Source organism: Epinephelus lanceolatus, chromosome 22, assembly GCF_041903045.1.
Source record: "Epinephelus lanceolatus isolate andai-2023 chromosome 22, ASM4190304v1, whole genome shotgun sequence".
NCBI classification, from domain to species: domain Eukaryota; kingdom Metazoa; phylum Chordata; class Actinopteri; order Perciformes; family Serranidae; genus Epinephelus; species Epinephelus lanceolatus.
The window spans coordinates 16,164,361-16,185,416 of record NC_135755.1 but is presented as its reverse complement, the minus strand read 5'-3'; the positions used below and the strand labels follow the sequence as shown (position 1 = coordinate 16,185,416).

General features: G+C 38.4%; 2 protein-coding genes across 5 annotated transcripts in view; one reads left to right on the top strand and one right to left on the bottom strand.

Moving 5' to 3' along the window:
* The window catches only part of LOC117245684 (uncharacterized), a 45,709-nt gene extending 25,251 nt beyond the window's left edge, over positions 1-20,458 (bottom strand). Inside the window, exons 1-18 of the mRNA XM_078164703.1 lie at positions 20,257-20,458; positions 19,683-19,773; positions 19,540-19,575; positions 19,118-19,387; positions 15,010-15,264; positions 14,269-14,535; positions 13,863-14,138; positions 13,404-13,706; positions 12,025-12,300; positions 10,717-10,977; positions 8,576-8,695; positions 8,442-8,457; positions 8,253-8,341; positions 7,842-7,892; positions 7,676-7,732; positions 7,486-7,551; positions 7,121-7,177; positions 6,621-6,686 (exon numbers count right to left, since the gene is read on the bottom strand). Coding sequence (XP_078020829.1) covers positions 6,621-6,686; positions 7,121-7,177; positions 7,486-7,551; positions 7,676-7,732; positions 7,842-7,892; positions 8,253-8,341; positions 8,442-8,457; positions 8,576-8,695; positions 10,717-10,977; positions 12,025-12,300; positions 13,404-13,706; positions 13,863-14,138; positions 14,269-14,535; positions 15,010-15,264; positions 19,118-19,387; positions 19,540-19,575; positions 19,683-19,719 — 2,503 coding nt within the window. The 5' untranslated portion in view covers positions 19,720-19,773; positions 20,257-20,458. The remainder of the gene's footprint in view (positions 1-6,620; positions 6,687-7,120; positions 7,178-7,485; positions 7,552-7,675; positions 7,733-7,841; positions 7,893-8,252; positions 8,342-8,441; positions 8,458-8,575; positions 8,696-10,716; positions 10,978-12,024; positions 12,301-13,403; positions 13,707-13,862; positions 14,139-14,268; positions 14,536-15,009; positions 15,265-19,117; positions 19,388-19,539; positions 19,576-19,682; positions 19,774-20,256) is intronic.
* LOC117246287 (Fc receptor-like protein 5) overlaps positions 1-21,056 on the top strand; it is a 120,200-nt gene that overhangs the window by 51,381 nt on the left and 47,763 nt on the right. The window lies entirely within an intron of this gene.

The window sequence follows — 21,056 nt, the reverse complement described above, 5'->3', positions numbered from 1 at the left end:
AACCAGGCATGTGGAATCCATCCGTTCACCTTTTCTGTGTCTCACAAAGACACGGCGGTTGGAACCAAAGATCTCAAATTTGGACTCATCTGACCAAAGCACAGATTTCCACTGGTCTAATGTCCATTCCTTGTGTTTCTTGGCCCAAACAAATCTCTTCTGCTTGTTGCCTCTCCTTAGCAGTGGTTTCCTAGCAGCTATTTGACCATGAAGGCCTGATTGGCGCAGTCTCCTCTTAACAGTTGTTCTAGAGATGGGTCTGCTGCTAGAACTCTGTGTGGCATTCATCTGGTCTCTGATCTGAGCTGCTGTTAACTTGCGATTTCTGAGGCTGGTGACTCGGATGAACTTATCCTCAGAAGCAGAGGTGACTCTTGGTCTTCCTTTCCTGGGTCGGTCCTCATGTGTGCCAGTTTCGTTGTAGCGCTTGATGGTTTTTGCGACTCCACTTGGGGACACATTTAAAGTTTTTGCAATTTTTCGGACTGACTGACCTTCATTTCTTAAAGTAATGATGGCCACTCGTTTTCTTTAGTTAGCTGATTGGTTCTTGCCATAATATGAATTTTAACAGTTGTCCAATAGGGCTGTCGGCTGTGTATTAACCTGACTTCTGCACAACACAACTGATGGTCCCAACCCCATTGATAAAGCAAGAAATTCCACTAATTAACCCTGATAAGGCACACCTGTGAAGTGGAAACCATTTCAGGTGACTACCTCTTGAAGCTCATGGAGAGAATGCCAAGAGTGTGCAAAGCAGTAATCAGAGCAAAGGGTGGCTATTTTGAAGAAACTAGAATATAAAACATGTTTTCAGTTATTTCACCTTTTTTTGTTAAGTACATAACTCCACATGTGTTCATTCATAGTTTTGATGCCTTCAGTGAGAATCTACAATGTAAATAGTCATGAAAATAAAGAAAACGCATTGAATGAGAAGGTGTGTCCAAACTTTTGGCCTGTACTGTATGTTTCCTGTAGATGACCCCTTGTATCTTGACAGACTCATGGATTCCTGTTTACATCTTAGAGCAACTGGATCTACAGCACAGTCAGAATGGATTAATTCTTACATTCAAGAGCAGCAATCTGGGTGGACTGCAGCTAACACTACAGTCAGCCAGCATACTAAAAATCATCAGCATTAATGTACATCTAATGGGCAGACACCTTAGTAGCCATCTAAAAGCATCCAAAATTGCTGCAGTTTCCAACTAGCCAGAATCTTGGAGCGCATTTTATGTTAGATTGATATATACAGGATTATGCAAACAGTGATCTACTGGCGGCCATTACAGGGAAATTCCCAGGGAAAAATACTACGTGTGCGCTGCAGTTAGGTAAAGTTAACATGAGGTGATGAGGTGATGACATGATGACGGGGAAGACAGAAGCCTTAGCTTTGTGCTGTTAAAAGAATGAATTCTCTGTCTATTATGGTTCTTATTTTAGATTGATGCAAACAGAAAATATTGCGCAACATGTTGCTGAGTTAGGGGAAACTTTATAAACGCTGTGAAACATTGTCTATCAGAAATTCTTCTTTTTTATTAATGCCTTCTCATAAATTTCAGCAAATGTAATACATTTTATTCTTGGTGTGTCACTTTGTCCTGGTGTGTTGCTGTATCATTGTGTAGGCTGCTCTAAATCGAGACATTATATTCCTTGTTTTAAAGTTAGTGAGTGCAGCGCACACCACTGCCTAGCTGTTTCTCACTATTCAGTTGCTTCATTTTTCACACAGTTCTACTGAATAACTTATTTCTTGTTGCTTTCAGGGTACAAAATAGAAGATATTTTTCAGTAACCAGAGGCAGACCTCTCAAAGCTGTCTTGCTTACTTACTCACAGAATCACAACAATACCACCACTACCAGGTGAGGCACCTGCTATCTAAAAGCCATTTTCTTGTATATGCATGGGTTTTGATACTATAGTTGCATTTAAGTCGCTATGGTGGATCCCAGTGTGTCATGCCATACAATGCCTCCCACTGGTCAGGCGATGTCAGTGCAACACAAATCTCTCCAACCAAGATGGCCGACAGAATGCAAGAAATGTTGCGCAGCTCATGAACATCTTGGCAATCCATCTTTAATAGGAGACCCCTAGCAGGTAAATAAAATCTAGTAACATCAAGTAACATCTAAGCAGTGAGTACTGATTTCATGTTGAGAGGAAATTACAATTAATCATCTGTCCACTAAACTGGACATCATGCATTGCTGGTTATATTACACCTTCAATTAATACTGTTACTGCAGCTCTGTTGCTCTTGAAAATACTTCAACTGCAGGGACTTTTTTGGCTGTAAATCAATGGATTTATGTTATTAAAATGCAATTTACAGAAACAGAAACAATATTTTGACAATATTTTTTGCAGAAAATGGTCATTAGAAAAATGATACATTTCAACAGTGATGAGTGATGAGGAAGGAGCTTTTTTTTAGTTTAAAACTGAACCACATGCTGTTCACCTAAGTGGACATGTGAAAAATAAACTTCATAATTGTTTTCATGCCTAAAGAGGAATTAAAAACACTTCAGAAATAAAATGTTGACTGAGGTCGTAATAATACATGCATGAAAAGGGCTTTTACTTTTACATAACTGTGCAGATTTTTTTAAACAGAAACTAAATGGGGAAATATGCCGAAGCTATGGCTGTTGTAGCACACAAAAATCAAAATGACAGGAAGTATCAATCATACTCATATTTTACTGACATCCTAACTCTGTCGTGACACTTTTCCTGAGTATTTACAGCTGTAGAAGCCTTTGTCTGACTTTGAGACTGCAGAGATATTCAGGTCCTCTCTGTTATTATTTTGAATTCGTTTTCCATTTTTGTTGAAAGCAACACTGGACAGTAATTTTTTTTGTCTTGAATTTGCAGCCAGGAGTGACAGAATCTCCCTCAGTCACAGGATGGACAGGGCTCACCAGGATAATATCATCTGTAAAATATAGAATATTATGAATATGACTGGCCTGACAAATCAGTTTGTACATATATATAACTTAGTTGTTTGATTTATGCTAAATAATGAAGGTTAAATTGCATGACAGAAGAAATGTGATGAAAACCTATACTCTGCGGTGATGTGTTGCTGAGCTCGCCTGATCCAGATTCACACCAGTACACTGTGTTGATGTACCAGTGCCTTTGTATGTAGCATGTGGATCCAGTCATTTCTCCTCAGTAAGAGCAGTATCGTAAGTATGACGGGTAGCTGTTCACAGTTAAACTACTCACTCCCCACTTAGTAGAGTTTCAGTAGTGATGGCCAAATTAGGCCTCATGAACCACTGTCTGTATTTTCTGAATCCACCGGATGGCGCTGTCTGTTTAACAAAGGTTTGAAAGCACACTGCATTGCAAGTCCTTCAGCCTTTATCTTTAAACCAAGAGTGCCATCTGGTGGGGTCAGAAAATAAAGAAATTGGTTCATGAGGCTTCATTTGGCCATCACTAGTCATCGGTGAAGTGTTGCACTCTGTTAGGTCTCACTGAGAGAAATGCTTATGAGTGAAAATCTGGAAAACAACATTAATGAGGAGTAAAACAAAGAATACAACACACCCAGGGCTTTCACCCGGGAGAACGGGGTTCTTGACCGTTGTGAAACCAGAAGTTATTTTGTAGGAGCAGTGTCTAAGATTAAGGGGGACTTAGTGGCATCTAGTGGTGGAGATTGCAGATTGCAACCAGCTGAGACTTCTCCCATTAGAATTCCTATTGCTTAGGAGATTTTTACCGGGAGCTAATTATCCACAGAGGTCTCCTCCTCTCCAAAACAAACAGACTAGCTGATTAAAACAGTTTCACATTACAAATCAGTGTCTGTCATAAGCTGTTAAAGCCTAGTGCCTGCTAATGTGTACTCACTTTTTTTCTCCTCTGATAACTTAAGATCCAGGGCCTGGTTATTGAAGGTGAAATCAAGATGAAAATGATCCGGTTTTGGTAACCAATTTCTTTTTCTTCTTCCATGGATCCAGCTCACTTTTGTCCCGGTTGTTGAAATAAAAACTGGATAGGATCACTCTGATCCAGGTACAGACTTTTAGGGATTTCTAAATCCAGATGACCAGTACTTTAACTGGGATGCAGAAGGCGCCAAAATTCACACAAAATAAAAAATAATTATTTTTATTTTTGTGTTGGATATTGACAGATACGTTGGAGACTATTTGATGGTGACAGATTACTTTAAATTGTAATTTAAAGGCTTAAACAGTAGTCTGTTTGAGGACATGAATTTGATCTTACATCATACAGATGAACACAAAGAAAGATGCCCAGTGCTTCACATAATTTATTTACTGAAGCTTCCTTCTTTTTTGCTTTTGATTTTGGTTTGTACAACTGAAACACTAAATAGAATAACATAAGTCAGTACAGAGCTATTGACAGGTGCCTGTCAAATTACAATTACAGTCTTACCTATAAAAGTACTGCACTGTACTGCATGAAATAAACAACTGCACTCCCACAAAAGCCACAAGTAAAAGAGAAAAATCTGACGACTGCTGTTGTTGTTATTTTGGTCGAAGCAGGTTTGACCAAAATAACAAGGTTCAAAACATGAACATTCCTCTTTGGCTTCCTGCAGCAACACACTTTCTGCACTATTTGTCTTTATGCCTTTACTCCACTGGGCATGACTTGTAACTGAGAAAGAAACTAAAAAATGACCAGCAGATGGCAGCAAACATTAAGAACATATGCATGGATTTAAGTTTTTAATGATTTAACTTTTATCTACTGTCATCACATTATAACCTTTTTTTAAAATTAATGTCTTGACTTTACCACACAGCTCACAGTTTATTGTATATTTCATTTCTTTATGATTTTAATGAATAAAAGGTCCTAGCTATATATATTGCATGTATGAAATATATGGCATGCCGTTATATATTGAACAAAACTTGAATATATGGAATGAAAGTCCAAATATATTGAATGAACCTCGAATATATGGAATGATATATTCAGACATTCATTCATGTGTAAAACTCACACCACTACACTGGGTTTGATCATATACTTTGACTTGTTTACACTTGTGCCCAGCCACAGATGGCATGATGATATGAAGACAGCATGGATAACATCAAATGGTCCCTGCGACAAAACTAGGATGGCACTAAGTAGTTATTAGAAATAATTGCTGGACATTTTGCATTGTATAATATCTATCATAGTGGTGTATTCTGTTTGTCAGACAGCAATAATGGATAATCAATAAGTACCCAAAGCTGGCAACCCAGGACAAACCATGCATCTATAAGGCTAACGTTAGCTAACCAGTGGAGATCTGAAGATGGGAAGTGGGCACTATGTTTCTGCATGTTAACATGGCTAGCCAGCTGTCTCTAAGCAAAACCAAAAGAAAAGAAAGGGCAACATTATATCACAAAATATTAAAATTTCACCACCTCTAAATGGATAGCATTTTAAAATGAGGTGCTAAACCTCAATGAGTCAATGAAGCACCAGACTAAAAGGAAAGGCCTCCTGTATTTCACATTGAGTTTTTTTCCCCTTAAAGAGTAACCTGTTAGTTACCAGGTTATGGGTGTCGTGCTATCGTAAGCAAAATTAACCTAAACTGACATCTCTAATTTGTATGTTGGCTTATGTCAAAAACAATACAAGCAGTCCGTAAGATCAAAATGGAACACAATGTAATAATGTTGCTCAAAAGTGTTGGTGGCAAGATTTCATCAGAAAAAACATCTGTGTCAACACCTTAGGTCACATATTGTCATAATTTAGCTCAATTTAGCTCAACCCACTGTGAAGCTTTGGTGACCTTTAGTGGGTGTCAGGACTCCCAGCTTGGAAACCTGTGACCTAGAGAACAGCATAAACTTGTTTTAAATTACCAGAATTTAAAAGAAGCTCATGTTTAATGAGAGAGATCTGAAATGTATCAAAAGCAGTGTGTAGATTTTCCATGGCCTGATTAAGAGAAGAGCCGCTGACACATAAAAGCATGTCATCTGCATAAAAATGTGCACGTTTTTAGATTTCTATCAAAGAAACATACGTCTAACAAAAGCTTGATTTTACTGGATCACTACAATCAGAGAGAAGATAGAAGAATAAATAAACTGCTTATGTACAGGAAATCATGCAAGAACAACTAAAAACACTGCTGATAGCAAACTACTGGAACAAAAGTTTATTGATACAAGAAATGGTCAACCATACTTTTAACAATACAGAAGCTTAAGACCCACATAATCATTTTCTTTAAATGACCTGCCATTAGTTTAACTGTACAGAATAATGTCTGATATTTGCATAGCGGAGCTGCACACAATAATTAAATAAAAATAGCAAATACTGTTTAAACACTGATGTAGTTATTCATGTTGTCATCCACTCTACTGGTTTTGTTGATGCAGATCTCTCTATTGATCTGGATGAAAACCAAAAGGAAAAACAAGGTTAGGGTTATTTAAGAATTAAGAGTGCTCAATGACATTTAACTCCCATTTCTAACCCATTTAACTATCTGTATCTATAAAATAAATCACTATAGTGACTTATCCAAAAGATTGCACATTGTGTTGCTGCTGTCGATGCTGTATTATTACCAAGAGCTTTTCCTGGTTTGACTTCTGAATAAACAGTTTCATCCGCCGCTACAGGACGTGATTTTCCTATGAATGGAGAGATGTTTTGCATTAAACAGTAACGCCCCAGCAAACAATCATAATGATATGTACACTGTCTTCTTTAGCAATGCATCCATATATGATCTAAAATAATCTTAGTGTATACAACAAAACACAAGAGAAGGCATGATACAGGTTACAGTGTTAGGAGGAAGAGGTTGGTGTTTCTAAAAGTGGAGTATGGGTACCTCTAGGGGTACTTTGGAGTACTGCAGGGGGTACATGAGATTTTTAAAATACAAAAAAGTGAATATAGTGAATTTTAGTTTAATACAAAAATGTAAAAGTAATATTGATACACCACATTTTTTTTCACACTGGTCAGGGGGTACTCAGCTGAAAAAATATTTCAAAGGGTGTACATTATTGTAAAACCTGCTGGACAGTAACAGCTGCAGGTGGACATATGTTTTACCTACCTTTGTCTTTCTTGGCTTTACTGTGAGAGTTTACTTGGGCATACATCACATTGTCGTCTAAAACAGAAGCCACATTTCAGGTTTTATTTGTAAAACTTTTACAAACAAATGGATGGATCGATAAGCAGAATTAAACCAATTAAATGTAGCATGTTTGTTTCCCATGACTGTACAGTAGGGCCAGGTATTAAAAGGAATAAATGGAAAATTAAATGACATACAATTTACAAAAAATCTAAAAGCTTTTTATGTACTGTAGGATTTGACCACTGCAGACACACCGAGTGGTATGAAGTGGTATGAAAAGATTACACTGTGACAGTACCCAAAAAAAGTTAGAGTGAAGCTATTGTACTTCACTGTACCTGTAGCTGATCTTATCTTCACATCTGAATAAACTGCGCTCTCCTCTGGCTCCTCTGTTTTCTTCCCTGTTTGAAGGATCAGATGAATGCATGAAAAGACAACTTCCTGTACATTATTTAGGTACTGCTGACCTACAAAAGCATCTCTAGTGTTTAATGTAATTGTCACTACATAAAATAAAGTACTCACCCTTTTTAGCGATGTTTTTGAGCTCAACCACAGAATATGTGACATCGTTGGATTCACCTGAAACATAGATATTTGTTTAAACTTAAGGGATTGTCAATAAATCACCTGATCATCTTATTCTAGTATATCTAACTGCTCAGTGTCAAACATAAAGTCTATACTTTACCATGTTCAGGTTCTTCAAAGCCTTTGATTGATTCATAGAGAACAGCATCACCTACAGAGCAGTGAAAATCAAGCCAAGGTCATACTAAAACCTTTAATCACATTATAGAATATTCTACATAATTCCAAAACACAGTGATGGCCAAATGAGTCCTCTTGAACCACTGTCTTTATTTTCTGACGCCACCAGATGGCACTGTCTGTTCAACAAAGGTTTGAAAGCACACTTCATTGCAAGTCCTTCAGCCTTTATACTGTATTTAAACCAAGAGCGCCATCTGGTGGGGTCAGAAAATAAAGAAATTGGTTCATGAGGCTTCATTTGGCCATCACTACCAAAACAGATAATCACGTGAAATATTAGTCTTAGAGTTGATGACACATCAAAAAATTAATCAGGATTAAGGCTGACCATGGAGAGGAGGAGCATATTCTTTGAGCTGAGTTTCATCCTGGTTGATCATGTGGTCTGTAGCAGGGCCCCGACTGCTGCTCTGAGACCTGGTGGGCCCAAAACATGAAGTAAATACAGTGACTTTAAAAAGAATATGCACTGTGCTACTGTTAGGTTCAGAAAGAGAGGCAAGAGTGTTGAACCAACCTCATAAAGCATGAATCTGTGGAGGAAAAAGACATCTGTTGTTACATTGTTTTGTATGGCGAATTGTTTGACTGTTACTACAGTACATGTAATCACATCAGAGTCAGTCTAACATCAGAAGTAAAAGATCTCACCTTTTGACTTTCTGTAGAGACACAGAAACAGCAGCAGGAGAAGAATCAGTAAAACTCCACAAACCGGCCCAACAATCAACAGCACAGGAAATGGAGAGCTTCCTTCAAGCCTGGGCGCTGCTAAAATAAATACCCTATATTAATATTTACTCATATATCACTTTTCACAAATAGATTTCCCAAAGTGCTTTACATAAACACAGTCAAGGTCCAGTCAAGCCGAAGTAATAAAACTCCAAGAGTAAGAAAACAATACCTGATATCCAAAAATGTATAAGAACACACATCAGACTGTTCTCACAAACTGCTTGTACATTTTCCTACGAAAAGTAATGCACCCAAATTCGTTCATATCCCACCATTTTTTGGAAATTCTGCGATAACGTGACTAATGCACTGACAGCAGTTAACAAGGAGGCAGTCCCGAGCACGCTTGTAAGGAGGCAGATTGGAGTGGTGGAGGGGTCACAAAAAACAGACATTTGCCTGTTACTTTCCCCTGGTGTCACATGTTTGGATCCATGTGAACTTTAAGGCATTTTAGGGTACGTCCATACCATGTTTTCTTCCTAAACCTAATCTCTGTAACTTTATGTTAATTACATAACTGTGCGTTAAGGACGCAAACCCATTTGTGGGGCGCTAATTTGTAGGAATCATATGTTGCACACATATATACTAACATGCACACATAATCTAAGCATGTATACAAAAATACATTTACACATAAATAAATGCACAAGTAGAAAACCACATACACAAAAATACACTTTTACAAACCCCTGGTCAGATACCATGCACATTTAAGCCCCGTTTCCACAGAACAGTACCGTACAGTACACTTCAGTTTAGTTCGTTGCGCTTTTTTATTATTTCCACTGTAAAAAGTTGTGGATGGTACCAATGGAACCGTTCTGTACTGTCCCCATTTTTGGTCCCCCCTCTGTTGGGGTACCTAGCACACAGATCTGGTACTAAAAGGTGGAGCTGTGAACACTGCAGTCTGATGACTGGTCAACAGAGGACTGTCAGGTTGAGGCTCATGTAACCACTGTTCATACCGTGGCAAGTTTTACCTTAGTAAACTATAACTAAAAATAAAGTTTGTTTTGCTGCCTCTCGCAGCAGCTGCAGTCTGAGAAATAAAAAACTTAATTCACTTGGCCGACTGCCGGCAACTTTGAAGGTGGAACTTTAACTTATGTTACCCTGTGCATGAGTTGACATGAATCCATCAACACACCTTAAATTTTGTGTTTGACCATCACTTTAGTTTTTACTGTCTCTCTTGGATGACACTGACTTTTAGTAATGAGTGGATCTTCAAACGTTTAAAAATATGTATCATTTTCAACCGGATTATGTGAACTGCATATATTCTAATCCTCACTTGGAGAAAAAAAAAAAAAGCATAATGGAGCGTTGTTCATGTGGGCTTGGGCAACACTAAACCCCTGAGCTTGCCTGAGAAGGACTAAACGCACAAACCCCAGTTTTTAAATATCCAGTGGAGAGAGACTCTCACTGCAGCCTGTTTTATTCTGTTAACGATAAACAATGTACAGACGTTCCATCTATGAAGAAATACAGTGAGTGCTGGATGGAACAGTGAGTGAGAACAACCCCGCCCACATTTAAGAGTACTGTTCACGATGGAAACACTAAATGGAGCAAGGCTGTAGGTACCATGTCCAAAGAGTTACGATATGATACGATACAATATACTTTATCGTCCCACTCAGGGAAATTTGTCTTGGACTCAGCAACTGCACCATAAATGCCTTGACAGCCACAATGACAACAAACAATACATCAGCAGCCATACCATCCCAACAACAATTACATGACAGTATTGCACATATCCCATAACACTGCAGTTACTTTTGGTTCCAAAGGTACCATACTAAAAGTGTTCGGTGGAAAAGGGGCTTTAGATTAACACACAAACACATACAGTGTCATAGTAAATTCTGAACCTTTCACTGCTATTCATGTATTTACTTTTGTATTTTAAATGTTTAAAACAGACAGTTTAAAAAAAAGCTGAACAAAGCCAGTGTAATTCAGTTATAACTTTTCTATCTTGGACCATAACACAGCTTTAAAAAAATTGCTGAAGAAACTGTTTGAATCATACTCACATTTTACTGACATCCAACTCTCTGGTGACGTCAAACTCTGCTGATCTTGTGATTTTTTTCCTTTACATTTATAAAAGCCTTCATCTGACTTTGACACTGCAGAGATAGTCAGCTCCCCTCCAGTAACATTTTGGATGAGTTTGTCATTTTTATAGAAATCCACATTATAAGGAACTTTTTCTGTCCTGAATTTGCAGCCAAGAGTGACAGAATCTCCCTCAGTAACAGGATGGACAGGGCTCACCAGGATAATATCACCGTCTGTAAAAAGATTAAAGAATACAAAGATTTGGTCGCAGAGATCAGCTGGTGCAGCTTAAACAAGCTGATGTAACATTATGACAATGAATTCAATGTTGGAATTAATTTTACAGCTGCATACAGTAACTGAGAAATCCCTGTCTTACTGTAAATGTATCTTTCTGTCATCAAACCAACAACAAGATTATAGTACTTGTTTCAGTGTCGCTCACTGATGTACTGTAATACAGTAATTTCAGTGCAGATCACCCTTAAAGGTCTGGTGTGTAGGATTTAGTGGAATCCAGCGGTGAGGTTATCAGACTGAAACTTCTCCCTTTGACCAAGCCTATAGGAGAACTACTGTGGCTGTATGTAGATATTAACACCTCATTCTAAGGTAACAAAAACACAATGACTCTTTTTCAGATGATAATAAACCAATTAAAACATAGTTATGAATACTATACACCATTTCTGCCAATAGATGCCCCTAAATCCTACACACTGGACCTTTAAACCAGTCCTTTCATCTCAGCTGCTGGTGACTGGGGATGTGACATTTTTTAGATAAAATGTTGACTGTTTTGGAAATTACATTCAGAAAATGCCAATTTACCCAAGGAGCCAACTTTCATCAGACTGGAAAAAATGGCACTATGGTGATGTACATGGTTAAAATTACAGCTATAACAACATTTTAATGTATTCAAACATTAACATTCATTATTATTGGTATTTGTTGGCAGCCAATGTGGATTTTGTGGCAGTGTGCTACAGACTGGTAGAGCCTCAAAACTCTGGTACTTCAAGTATAAAATTAATGTTAGATGATTATTGTTATAAAGATGTCAATGAGCAATAAAATCCATCTGACAATATCTTGGATAATATTAAGAAATGATACTAGAATGAACCAAAGCTGATGAGCTCTTTTAAAGGTCATCAACTTTAATTCATTTTGAAAATCAGTTTGTATAATGTTAGTCACCTTCAGATTTTCAAAACGATGTAACAGAATGTTAAAATACTCCAGAAACAAAATCTTTTAAATGAATTAAGACTCACCCTGTTTAGTCATGTTGACTGCATTGCTGAACTGTCCTGTTTCAGACTCACACCAGTAGACTCCACTCTGCCAGTGACTGTTCATGTTGCATCTGGATCCAGTCATGGTCCCCCAGGAAGAAGAAGAAGAAGAACAGTGTGTCGTGCGGCCAAATTCAGAAAACCTCCTCACTCTCCACTCAGTAGAGTTTCCCTCACAGCTCAGTGACACAGGCTCTCTGCTGAAGTGTTGTGTTCTGTCAGGACTCACTGTGAGAGACGCTGCTGAATGATAATCTAAAGAACACATAAAAAGCAGACAAACAAAGAATGAAAAAAATAAAAAAAGGCCACACTGTCAACAATCATTTGGTTTAACTGTGTTTTAATGTGTTTAAATGCTGGAGTTTAAACACAAAGGATCACACCAATACAGGTATATAATAAAATGTAAGTACCACAGGGAACCATTACATAAAAGCAGCAACACAAAAACAGACAAATACCCCATTACACCTAAAAGCCCTGCATTGAAGGGTTTGGGGGACAGAAAGAAGGAAACAAACAAACATAAATAGAGTGAAGTAAGAAAGTACATCAAAATAAAAATGGAAAAAAGAACAGAGGAAAGGGAAGCTGAAGAAATGGATGGAAGGAAAGAAGAAAAAGACAGTATCTGATGTTTTCATAGAACGTCCTTAACGGTAAGACTAGGTCCTCGTAAAGATTAAAGTTATTCACAAATCATCGTAGAGCTTCAAAGAGCTCCGAAGATGAAAAACTGTTAGGAGTAAAGCGGAGGACTTTTAAGAGACTTAAGAGTTTCTTAATCAGAGAGAGGAGAATGCGCAGGAATTATGTTTGTGGTTGATCTCATTCAGGGTACGCACACATTTTCCATCCAACACATTAATGCTATAACATCAGACATAAAATGATCACAATAGCAAGATATTTGAAGCACTAGAAAAATGAAGCAGTGCAGCAGTGATGACTTGAGTCTGTCTCAACCTTCCATCAGCAGAGTGATCACACTAATCAATAACAACACTTTCACAGTCAGTGGTTCATTTCATTTCCACTGGGTGTCTACACCTTGCAGGCTCAAACCAATCACATCTGTTAAAAGAATGCATCATACCTAGCAACCATGTCAATTACACCTTCTCACTAAGGTAAAAGTTCCTGTCCCTTCCTCGCTCAAAGTTGCTCTGAGAACTTTCCTAAATCACTGCTAAGCTAGGACTCCTTACTAAAAGTATTTAGGCTAAGTTAGGAGCTCTCTGAGAGTGTTTTCAGAATGTTGTTTAATACGGCCCTTGATGTTGGTGTGAGGGAATAGTCATAACAAGTGCATGTCTACTATTGTATCAGCATAAAAAAACTCAAACTAAACCTACCTCCAGACCAGACAAACTTAGGTTCACTGTAATGAGTATAATACACTGGATCTCCTCTTCCAGCTCTGCACACATATCCTGCTGTGTGTGTCTGTCCATCAACAATGTAGGAATCCTGTTCAGTCCCATGGATGCTGCCAGGTATCAGCTCATAGCTGTAGGAGTTGTCTGACAGTTTGGGAACAGCCTTATACCAGAAGAACCTCCATCCTGCAGATGGATGTTTAACACTGCAGTTCAGAGTTACTGAGGCTCCAGGACTCAGCCATAATGGAGACACAGTGAGGACAGGCTGAGGTTTATCTGTTGGAAAGTGATTTCACAGAATGAAAACCAGTCTCCAAATGTGTAATACATGTGTCAAGATAAACCGCACTGTTTTCTTTGTTTTCTTTTTTTTGTGTGTGTGTGTTTTAAATTCAGCAAAATAGAAAAGACGACTGATGACATGTGACTTACAATCAGATACTCTCAATGTGAAAGCATCACTCCACCATGTTGAAGACTTTTCATGTTTCAGTGTGCCCATACACGTGTAGTCTCCGTTGTATGATGACAACACATTTCTAATCATGTTTTCCTTTTGTTTTTCAGGTCTGTATGAGCGGGGTGTCGTCCATTCATACTTCCACTCAGTGTCTCCTCCATCCTCAATTTCACATGTAAGTGTGATCGTCTCCAGATAGTATATCTCAGGCCAGTTGGGTCGCAGGGTCACAACAGCTCTGTTTGTGACTGTTCATGATCAAGAGGCCACAAATATAAAAATTAGAAAAGATTAAACATCAAACTCATTTTAGTGTAATCATTAACCAAAAATACACAGTGTATCATTTTCTGCATTTTATATTCCATATCATATTACCGACTGGATCACTGTACTCTGTGTAGTAAAGTGGATCTCCTCTTCCTCCTCTGCACCAGTAGAGTCCTCCCTGTGAGACACTGATTGTTTCATTTGAGAGGAAGACAACATCTTGTGTGGTCAGAGGTTCAGATGTTTTTTTGCCTCTGTACCAGAAGTATTTCCAACATGATGATGATGATGATGATGATGATGGGCTCACAGAGCAGGTGAGCGTCACACTGCCCCCTGATGGAAAGTGTCTGCTCAGTCTGGCCTTTGGTTGTGCTGTTTAATTTAGACAAAGACATAAAAGTGGTCATTATTTCCCTGTGAATCAGTCCAGTTTGAAAGATAATTAAAATGAATAATATAATCTCATCCAGCATTCTTGGTGGTGCTACAACTTAGTGTAGAAAATACAGAAAATAGTAAATCACTTAAATCAGTGTTTATTATTTAAGTATCGTAAACTGATGGAAATCAGTTGCAACAATGCTTCTGTTAAACATTTATTAACCACTAAAGTTGTTGGTTAAATTAACCTAAAGTGGATTAAAGTGAGCACAAACACACTTCTAAGAATGAACGACAATTTAAGCACAGCTTTCTCTTTTTCCCTTTGTTAAGTGTCCACTGTGTCTAAGATAATGCAGAGAAATCATCACTCCACTTCACTCTGGAAATGCTAAAGTACATGCCTGCTGCTCTTTATCGCAAAATGCCCTTAAATTTTGAGACTCTAGTATGAAAACTACTTACGTTCCATTTTGAGTTTTACTGGTTCAGATTCTTCATCCTCAAATTTACACATGTAAGAGCTCCCATCTGAAATGACTTCAACTGTGTTTTCTGAAGACATCGCTGACTGATGGTTTGTGTCTGTTTCAATAGGTGATCCGTCTTTGTAGAAAACAGCATTCTCCTCCTTTGTCTGATTACGATGTCGACAGCGCAGGGTCACTGATTCTCCTTCAAACACAGTGGACGCAGGACTTTCCAGGATCACATCTTTGTCTGTGGAACACAAGTCATACCTTTTTTAGTAAATCAGCTCAATTAAATAAACATGTCATTAAAAAAAAAAAAAGTTAAAAATTATTCCTGATTTATGTTGTAACATTCTGAATTTAAAGCTACAGTTGGAAATTTTCATGAAAATACTTTGGTGTCATATTTACTGAAATTACCACAATGTTCTAAAACAAGTACATGAGACAGATAATCTGAGAAATAACTCATGTCCCTGCTCCTCTTTCCACTGTCACTAATGGCAATTGCTAGAGTCGGACCACAGAGTGGCAGAAACAACCAATCAGAGAAGTTTCTAACACAGATTTAAATTATGCCAATCACTATATGAACCTAGGGCTGGGTGATACAACAACTATGTAAAATATATTGATTTATTTTTCATCAAGATAAAAATTAAGACAACACTGTTTATATCGATATAAGGTCAAGTCGTGTTACATGATGCATACCAGTGTGTGTCTCTCCTCTCTCACACTCTCGGCACAGCTCCGCCCCACTCACACACTCCAGCAACACTTTTTAGAGTCGTAGCCTGACGTGCACGTCCCCAGAAATGTAACTACACGTCGTGGCAACGCAGACCTCCTGTCTATTACTGTAAGCTGAAACCATTTCCCTCAGTGGAACGAAGCTTTTATTTACTTTAATTTCACAGATAAGAAACAATGAATTGTGAAGACAATAAAGCCTCCACAAAAATAGCATTTTCAGTCTTGTGTGTAATTTATCCTGATTTCATATGAGCAGAGGAAATCTCCGCTCATTGCTAGGCTAATTTATACAATGTAAAATGCCATAGGCTTGTGCTAATAACGTTAGCATGTTGTATTTGTTTGGAAAATGTGTTTAGTATAAGACAGTTGTTTTGTCAGTGAACCTTGTGAGTTGTTATAGAGCCGAATTTTGTAACATTTTGCTTGTTAAATGTTGTTGACCCTGGCTTCATATGAGTAGAGGAAAAGTCCGCTAGCCGCTAGGCTAATTTATACAATGTAAAATGCCATAGGCTTGTGCTAATAACATTAGCATGTTGTGTGGGGAAAATGTGTCCAGATAAAGACAAGTGTTTGTCTGTGAATGCTGCGAGTTATAGTGAAGCTGATTTGTGTACTTAAAGTTATAGTTGGTAATCCTGTTCAGAAACACTTTTTGTTATACTGGGTAAAATGGTCCTTCCACCCTGAGAGTAGTCAATACATAATGTGTTCAGAAAAAGGAATGAAAAAAATCAGACCTCTGTGGCAGCTGCAGGCCTGTAAAAACTCTGACCAATCCCTGCCGTTCGGTGCGAATGGAAAGAACCAATCAGATGCCTTCATGTCTCGTATTGCCTGAGCCCCCCTCCGTCCCTCCCTCCCTCCTCCCTGTGCGCACTCATCACGTGTCACCATTGCCGGAAATATTCAGCACACTCCTCAGCAGAAATACTGAGTAAGTGGGAGTTTGCTGCACAATGGCAAAGAAAATGCAGCCAAAAGTACCACTTCCAGGGTAACTTGTAATGGCTCACCCTGATAAACAGGCTGAGAAAATAAAGTTAGAGGCAGAAAAGGCTTTGGATAAAGTCAGAGAACAAACCAGACATCAACATCAACATCAGCCCAGCTTTTGAACAGTGGAGACAACTGAGGGAGCTGAAGGGCCTGAAAAGTGATGCAGATGTTGCTGTCTTTCTGTTGGACAGGTAATTATTTGTTTGCTTTGGGGGGATTTGTTATTTTACTCGGCTCTCCTCTGCTCCGCTGACTGAAGGATGCGCGTTCAGGAATGTCTGGGCTCGTGGCTTTGGACGGAGCACTGACAGGAGGGGGAGCAGGGGGAGCTCTCCAACATTACCAACTATAGCTTTAAGTTTGAAATTGTCTCTATTAAGCCATGTTTAATGTGTGTTTAATGTGTATTTTGAATCAACTAAACTTTACAGCACTTCACCGAAACCCCACTGCAGACTAGTGTTTTGGAGGTGTAACTGTTGTGCAGTAAATTTTCAAATGGAAATAAAATCCCTGTGTTTGCATTTTATTTTGATCACAGTCTGTTTTTATAAAATTGTGTGTAGTTTTGACTTGCAAATGTTGTTGGGGGTAGGTAGGTAGGTAGTCTCACCACCAGACAATCAGAGATCTCCGCCTTCTGATAGTCTGGGGACACTCCTTTCTAAAGTGTGTTTAACACACCAGCGAAAACGGCCGGCAACAAAGCAACGCCTCCTGCATTTTGGCCTGCAATGTTGTTGGGGGTAGGTAGGTAGGTAGTCTCGCCACCAGACAATTAGAGATCTCCATCTTCTGATAGTCTGGGGACACTCCTTTCTAAAGTGTGTTTAACACACCGGCGAAAACGGCCGGCAACAAAGCAATGCCTCTTGCATTTTTGAAAAGGACATGCCTACTCGGAAATGTGCGCTCCTCCTTTTCTCATCCGCAAGGAAACAAACACACGGAGAGCTTGAAAATGGATGCCGAGAGATTTAACTCCGTTTTATCAAACGTGTGCTCATCTGTGAAGAAAATATTTTTTCCAGCGGATGTCTTAGTTACAACATTACTGAGCTAACTGGAGTAGTTTCATGTTGTATCCGACAACGGGAGGCTTTTAACAGATGACGTCCTGATGTTAGCTTTGCTGCTGCTGTTAGCTGTCCCTGTCAACTGCAGCCACTGATGCTTTCTAGACATCGTGATTTCCCAAAACTGAATAAATACCACACATAGCAACACAAAACTACTTTGCTAGCTCAATCATGTTGTAACTAAGATATCTGCTGGAAAAGATATTTTTTTCACAGACCGTTTAATGAGTTATTACCTATTACAGACACTGCTAACGGCTAACAGGGCTAACAGCTAACGGTTAGCCCAGCTAAACGTGCACACAGAAATAGTAATGTTTGTTCAATCATTGTGTTTACAGACTTTACAAACATCGGATTAGTCCAAACGGTGATACCATGATGTGAAAAATGTGATACATAGGCTATATATATATAGCTAAAAGCTCTGCTGGTTTTCTACCCGAAGTATTTGTAAACAACAAGGCAATTCCCTCTAACGTTATAGTCTGGCCAGACGGATGAGTCATGGCCTTGTATAAGATTATGTTTGTTTCTTTTAGTTGGCAAGAATGTGTCGCCTCAAAGGCGACAAACATCCACTGAACTTTGATGGCGTTTTCTGCGAGCACAGCTGAGCCATTTTGTACCGCTACAAGTGTTTCTAGTGGGACTATGTTTACAAGCACAAGAGTTCAGTGAGCCACAGAAGGACCGCCCTGCAGATTTACTATTGGTTCTGCAACGTAAGGAGTTTTTTTAAACTCTGAAATTGTATCCGCCCATCTAAACACAAAATCAGGGAGAAAGTCATCAGTCTTTAGTTAAGCAAAGCGTCTAAAGACTGACTTGTGAGTCTAGGTAGGTAGGTAGATAAGTAGATAGATAGATAGATAGATAGATAGATAGAGCTACTTTTTATACAGATATTTCTGTTTAGCTTTTCCAGCAAGCCTCCTCACTCCTATCTTCTCAAGATGCACTTTAGGAATTGGGACGCCCTGCGAGATGGAACACCAAGATTGATTTCCAGGTCACAAAGCGAAGGGCCGAGGAGGCACAAAATCCGTAAATGGGAAATGCCTACGTCATTGTGTTTTATCTCCACTTTAAGGTTTCTGAATCTAAAACTAGTTTATAAACAAGATTAATATTTATACAGTATGTATTAGCACTATGCCAAACAGGGTGATCATATCAACATGGCTGATAAAAATAAATAAATATATAAATAAATAAACGCTTAAAGTGAACTTGATCATGGTGGGAAAATGTATCACTTACCTGATACAGTTAGAGAAACTTTATTACTTTCTTTTCTTGAATATGGTGAGTGCTTGTGATCACCAATGCACTGGTATTCACCACTGTACTCTGTATATGGCAATTGTACTGTAGATCTCTTAACTGAGCCATAGCGGAGAAATTCGTGATGATCTCTCTTGGTTTTATAATACCAGTCAGTTTCTTCTCCTTCCCTCATGTCACATATGAAGGTAACAGATTCTCCGGTAAATAAAGTGGACCAGTTTGGTTCAATGGTCAGCACAGCATCTATAAAACCAACATAAGATGTAAAATGTTAATGTGATTTCTCTTGACAAAACAGAACACAGAATTAGGATGAGATGAAAAGTGATAGATTTGGTGGATATTTGTCTTAAGTGAACATATAAAGAAAAAGAAATAGAGAACTATATAATTACCTTGAGCATGTCCACAGTAGAGAAGTAGACTCAGGGCTAAAATACAGTTTGAAACTTCATCAGAGATTATCAGACTGACAGAAACTATCAAATATAAAAGACACTCAGGCATTTAAAAAGTTGTATCTACTGTATGTACTCACAGAAAAGCCCCAGCCCACAGAGCAGAGTGTGTCCCATCCTCACATCCAGTACTGTTACTCAGTTACTCTGCTTCTTAGAAATGCTTCTACACTGTGTAAAGACAAAAAAAAAAAAAGAAAGAAAAAAAAGCTTGCAACATATGAAGAAAAATAAGGAACTGTGAAGAAACAGAAGATGCATTACATATAAATACTGGATCATAAGTTTCCTCCAACTTCTTCTTCTGAGTTTATGTGGTTTGTACTTCCTTCTCTTTTACACAACGCTCACACAACTGCACTGGTTTGACTGAGGCATATTTTTGCCCATAGGTGTATATATGTTTTATTAAATAGAATTATATCATCTCATAATGGAAAGAGATAAACATTTAAATTTCCTTCCTGATATAGATATGATCATCCTGTGGGCTACTGCTGCCTCTCCAAGGGTCAGTAATTCTTAGTGCTACTATGACGCCTGCTGTATAAAATAGTTAAAGTCAAGAGTTTCCTGCCAGAATGAATAAACTGCCTACCTGTCTACAGCATACAGTTTCAAGTGGACAGCTGACATTACAGGTGTCATACTCACGTCTTTAATCCATGGGTTCTCTCACCACGCTGGAAAAACTCCTTCAAAAAATGTTCATTCTTCAGCTCAAATCAAAAAGTTGAATGGCAGTACTGCAGAGAAAAGTATTCCCTCGCTCTAGTACAGAAACTTTAAATGTCGTCCCTTTATGTTGAAATTCTGGTTTCAACTTTGGTCACGACATCACCCATAGAAAGTGAATGCACTCGAGCAGAACAGAAATAGTCTCATCATTAGAAGCGAACATGACGAGAGCTGAAGCCCTGCCCCCTCTGACAGTTAACTGTGTGCCAATAGCTAGGACTCATGTGAGACATTGTTTAATGCTTCAAATAACAAAAAATGTTTTGTCCTGTTTAAGATAATTGTTCAAATTGTACTCTCTAGTATAGCAGCAGATGTACGTTTAGTTCAAAGGGGGACACCCCTTAATTAATAACTCCAATATGTTACTTCCAAGGCCTAGGAAAGTTCAATGAATATTTGTGAACATGAGCTACTCTCTCTCAAAGCTATAAATCAGTGACACAAGTCTCAAAATTGTGATGTCATCAAGTGTAAAGTCTGAAACTGCTCCATAGACAATGAATGGGAGTCTGATTTTGTGGACCCACAGAATGTTTTTCTTTTTTATACTTAAATGAGGTTTATTATATTGTAGTGTTCTCAGTTGTGAGACAGAAAATGTACCCATATACTCAGAACATTCCTCTGTATCTGTGCCCTCAGTGTCATCTAGAACACCTTTACCAGTTCACTGTCTATGGAGCAGCTTCAGACTTTGTACTTTATATCAAAAA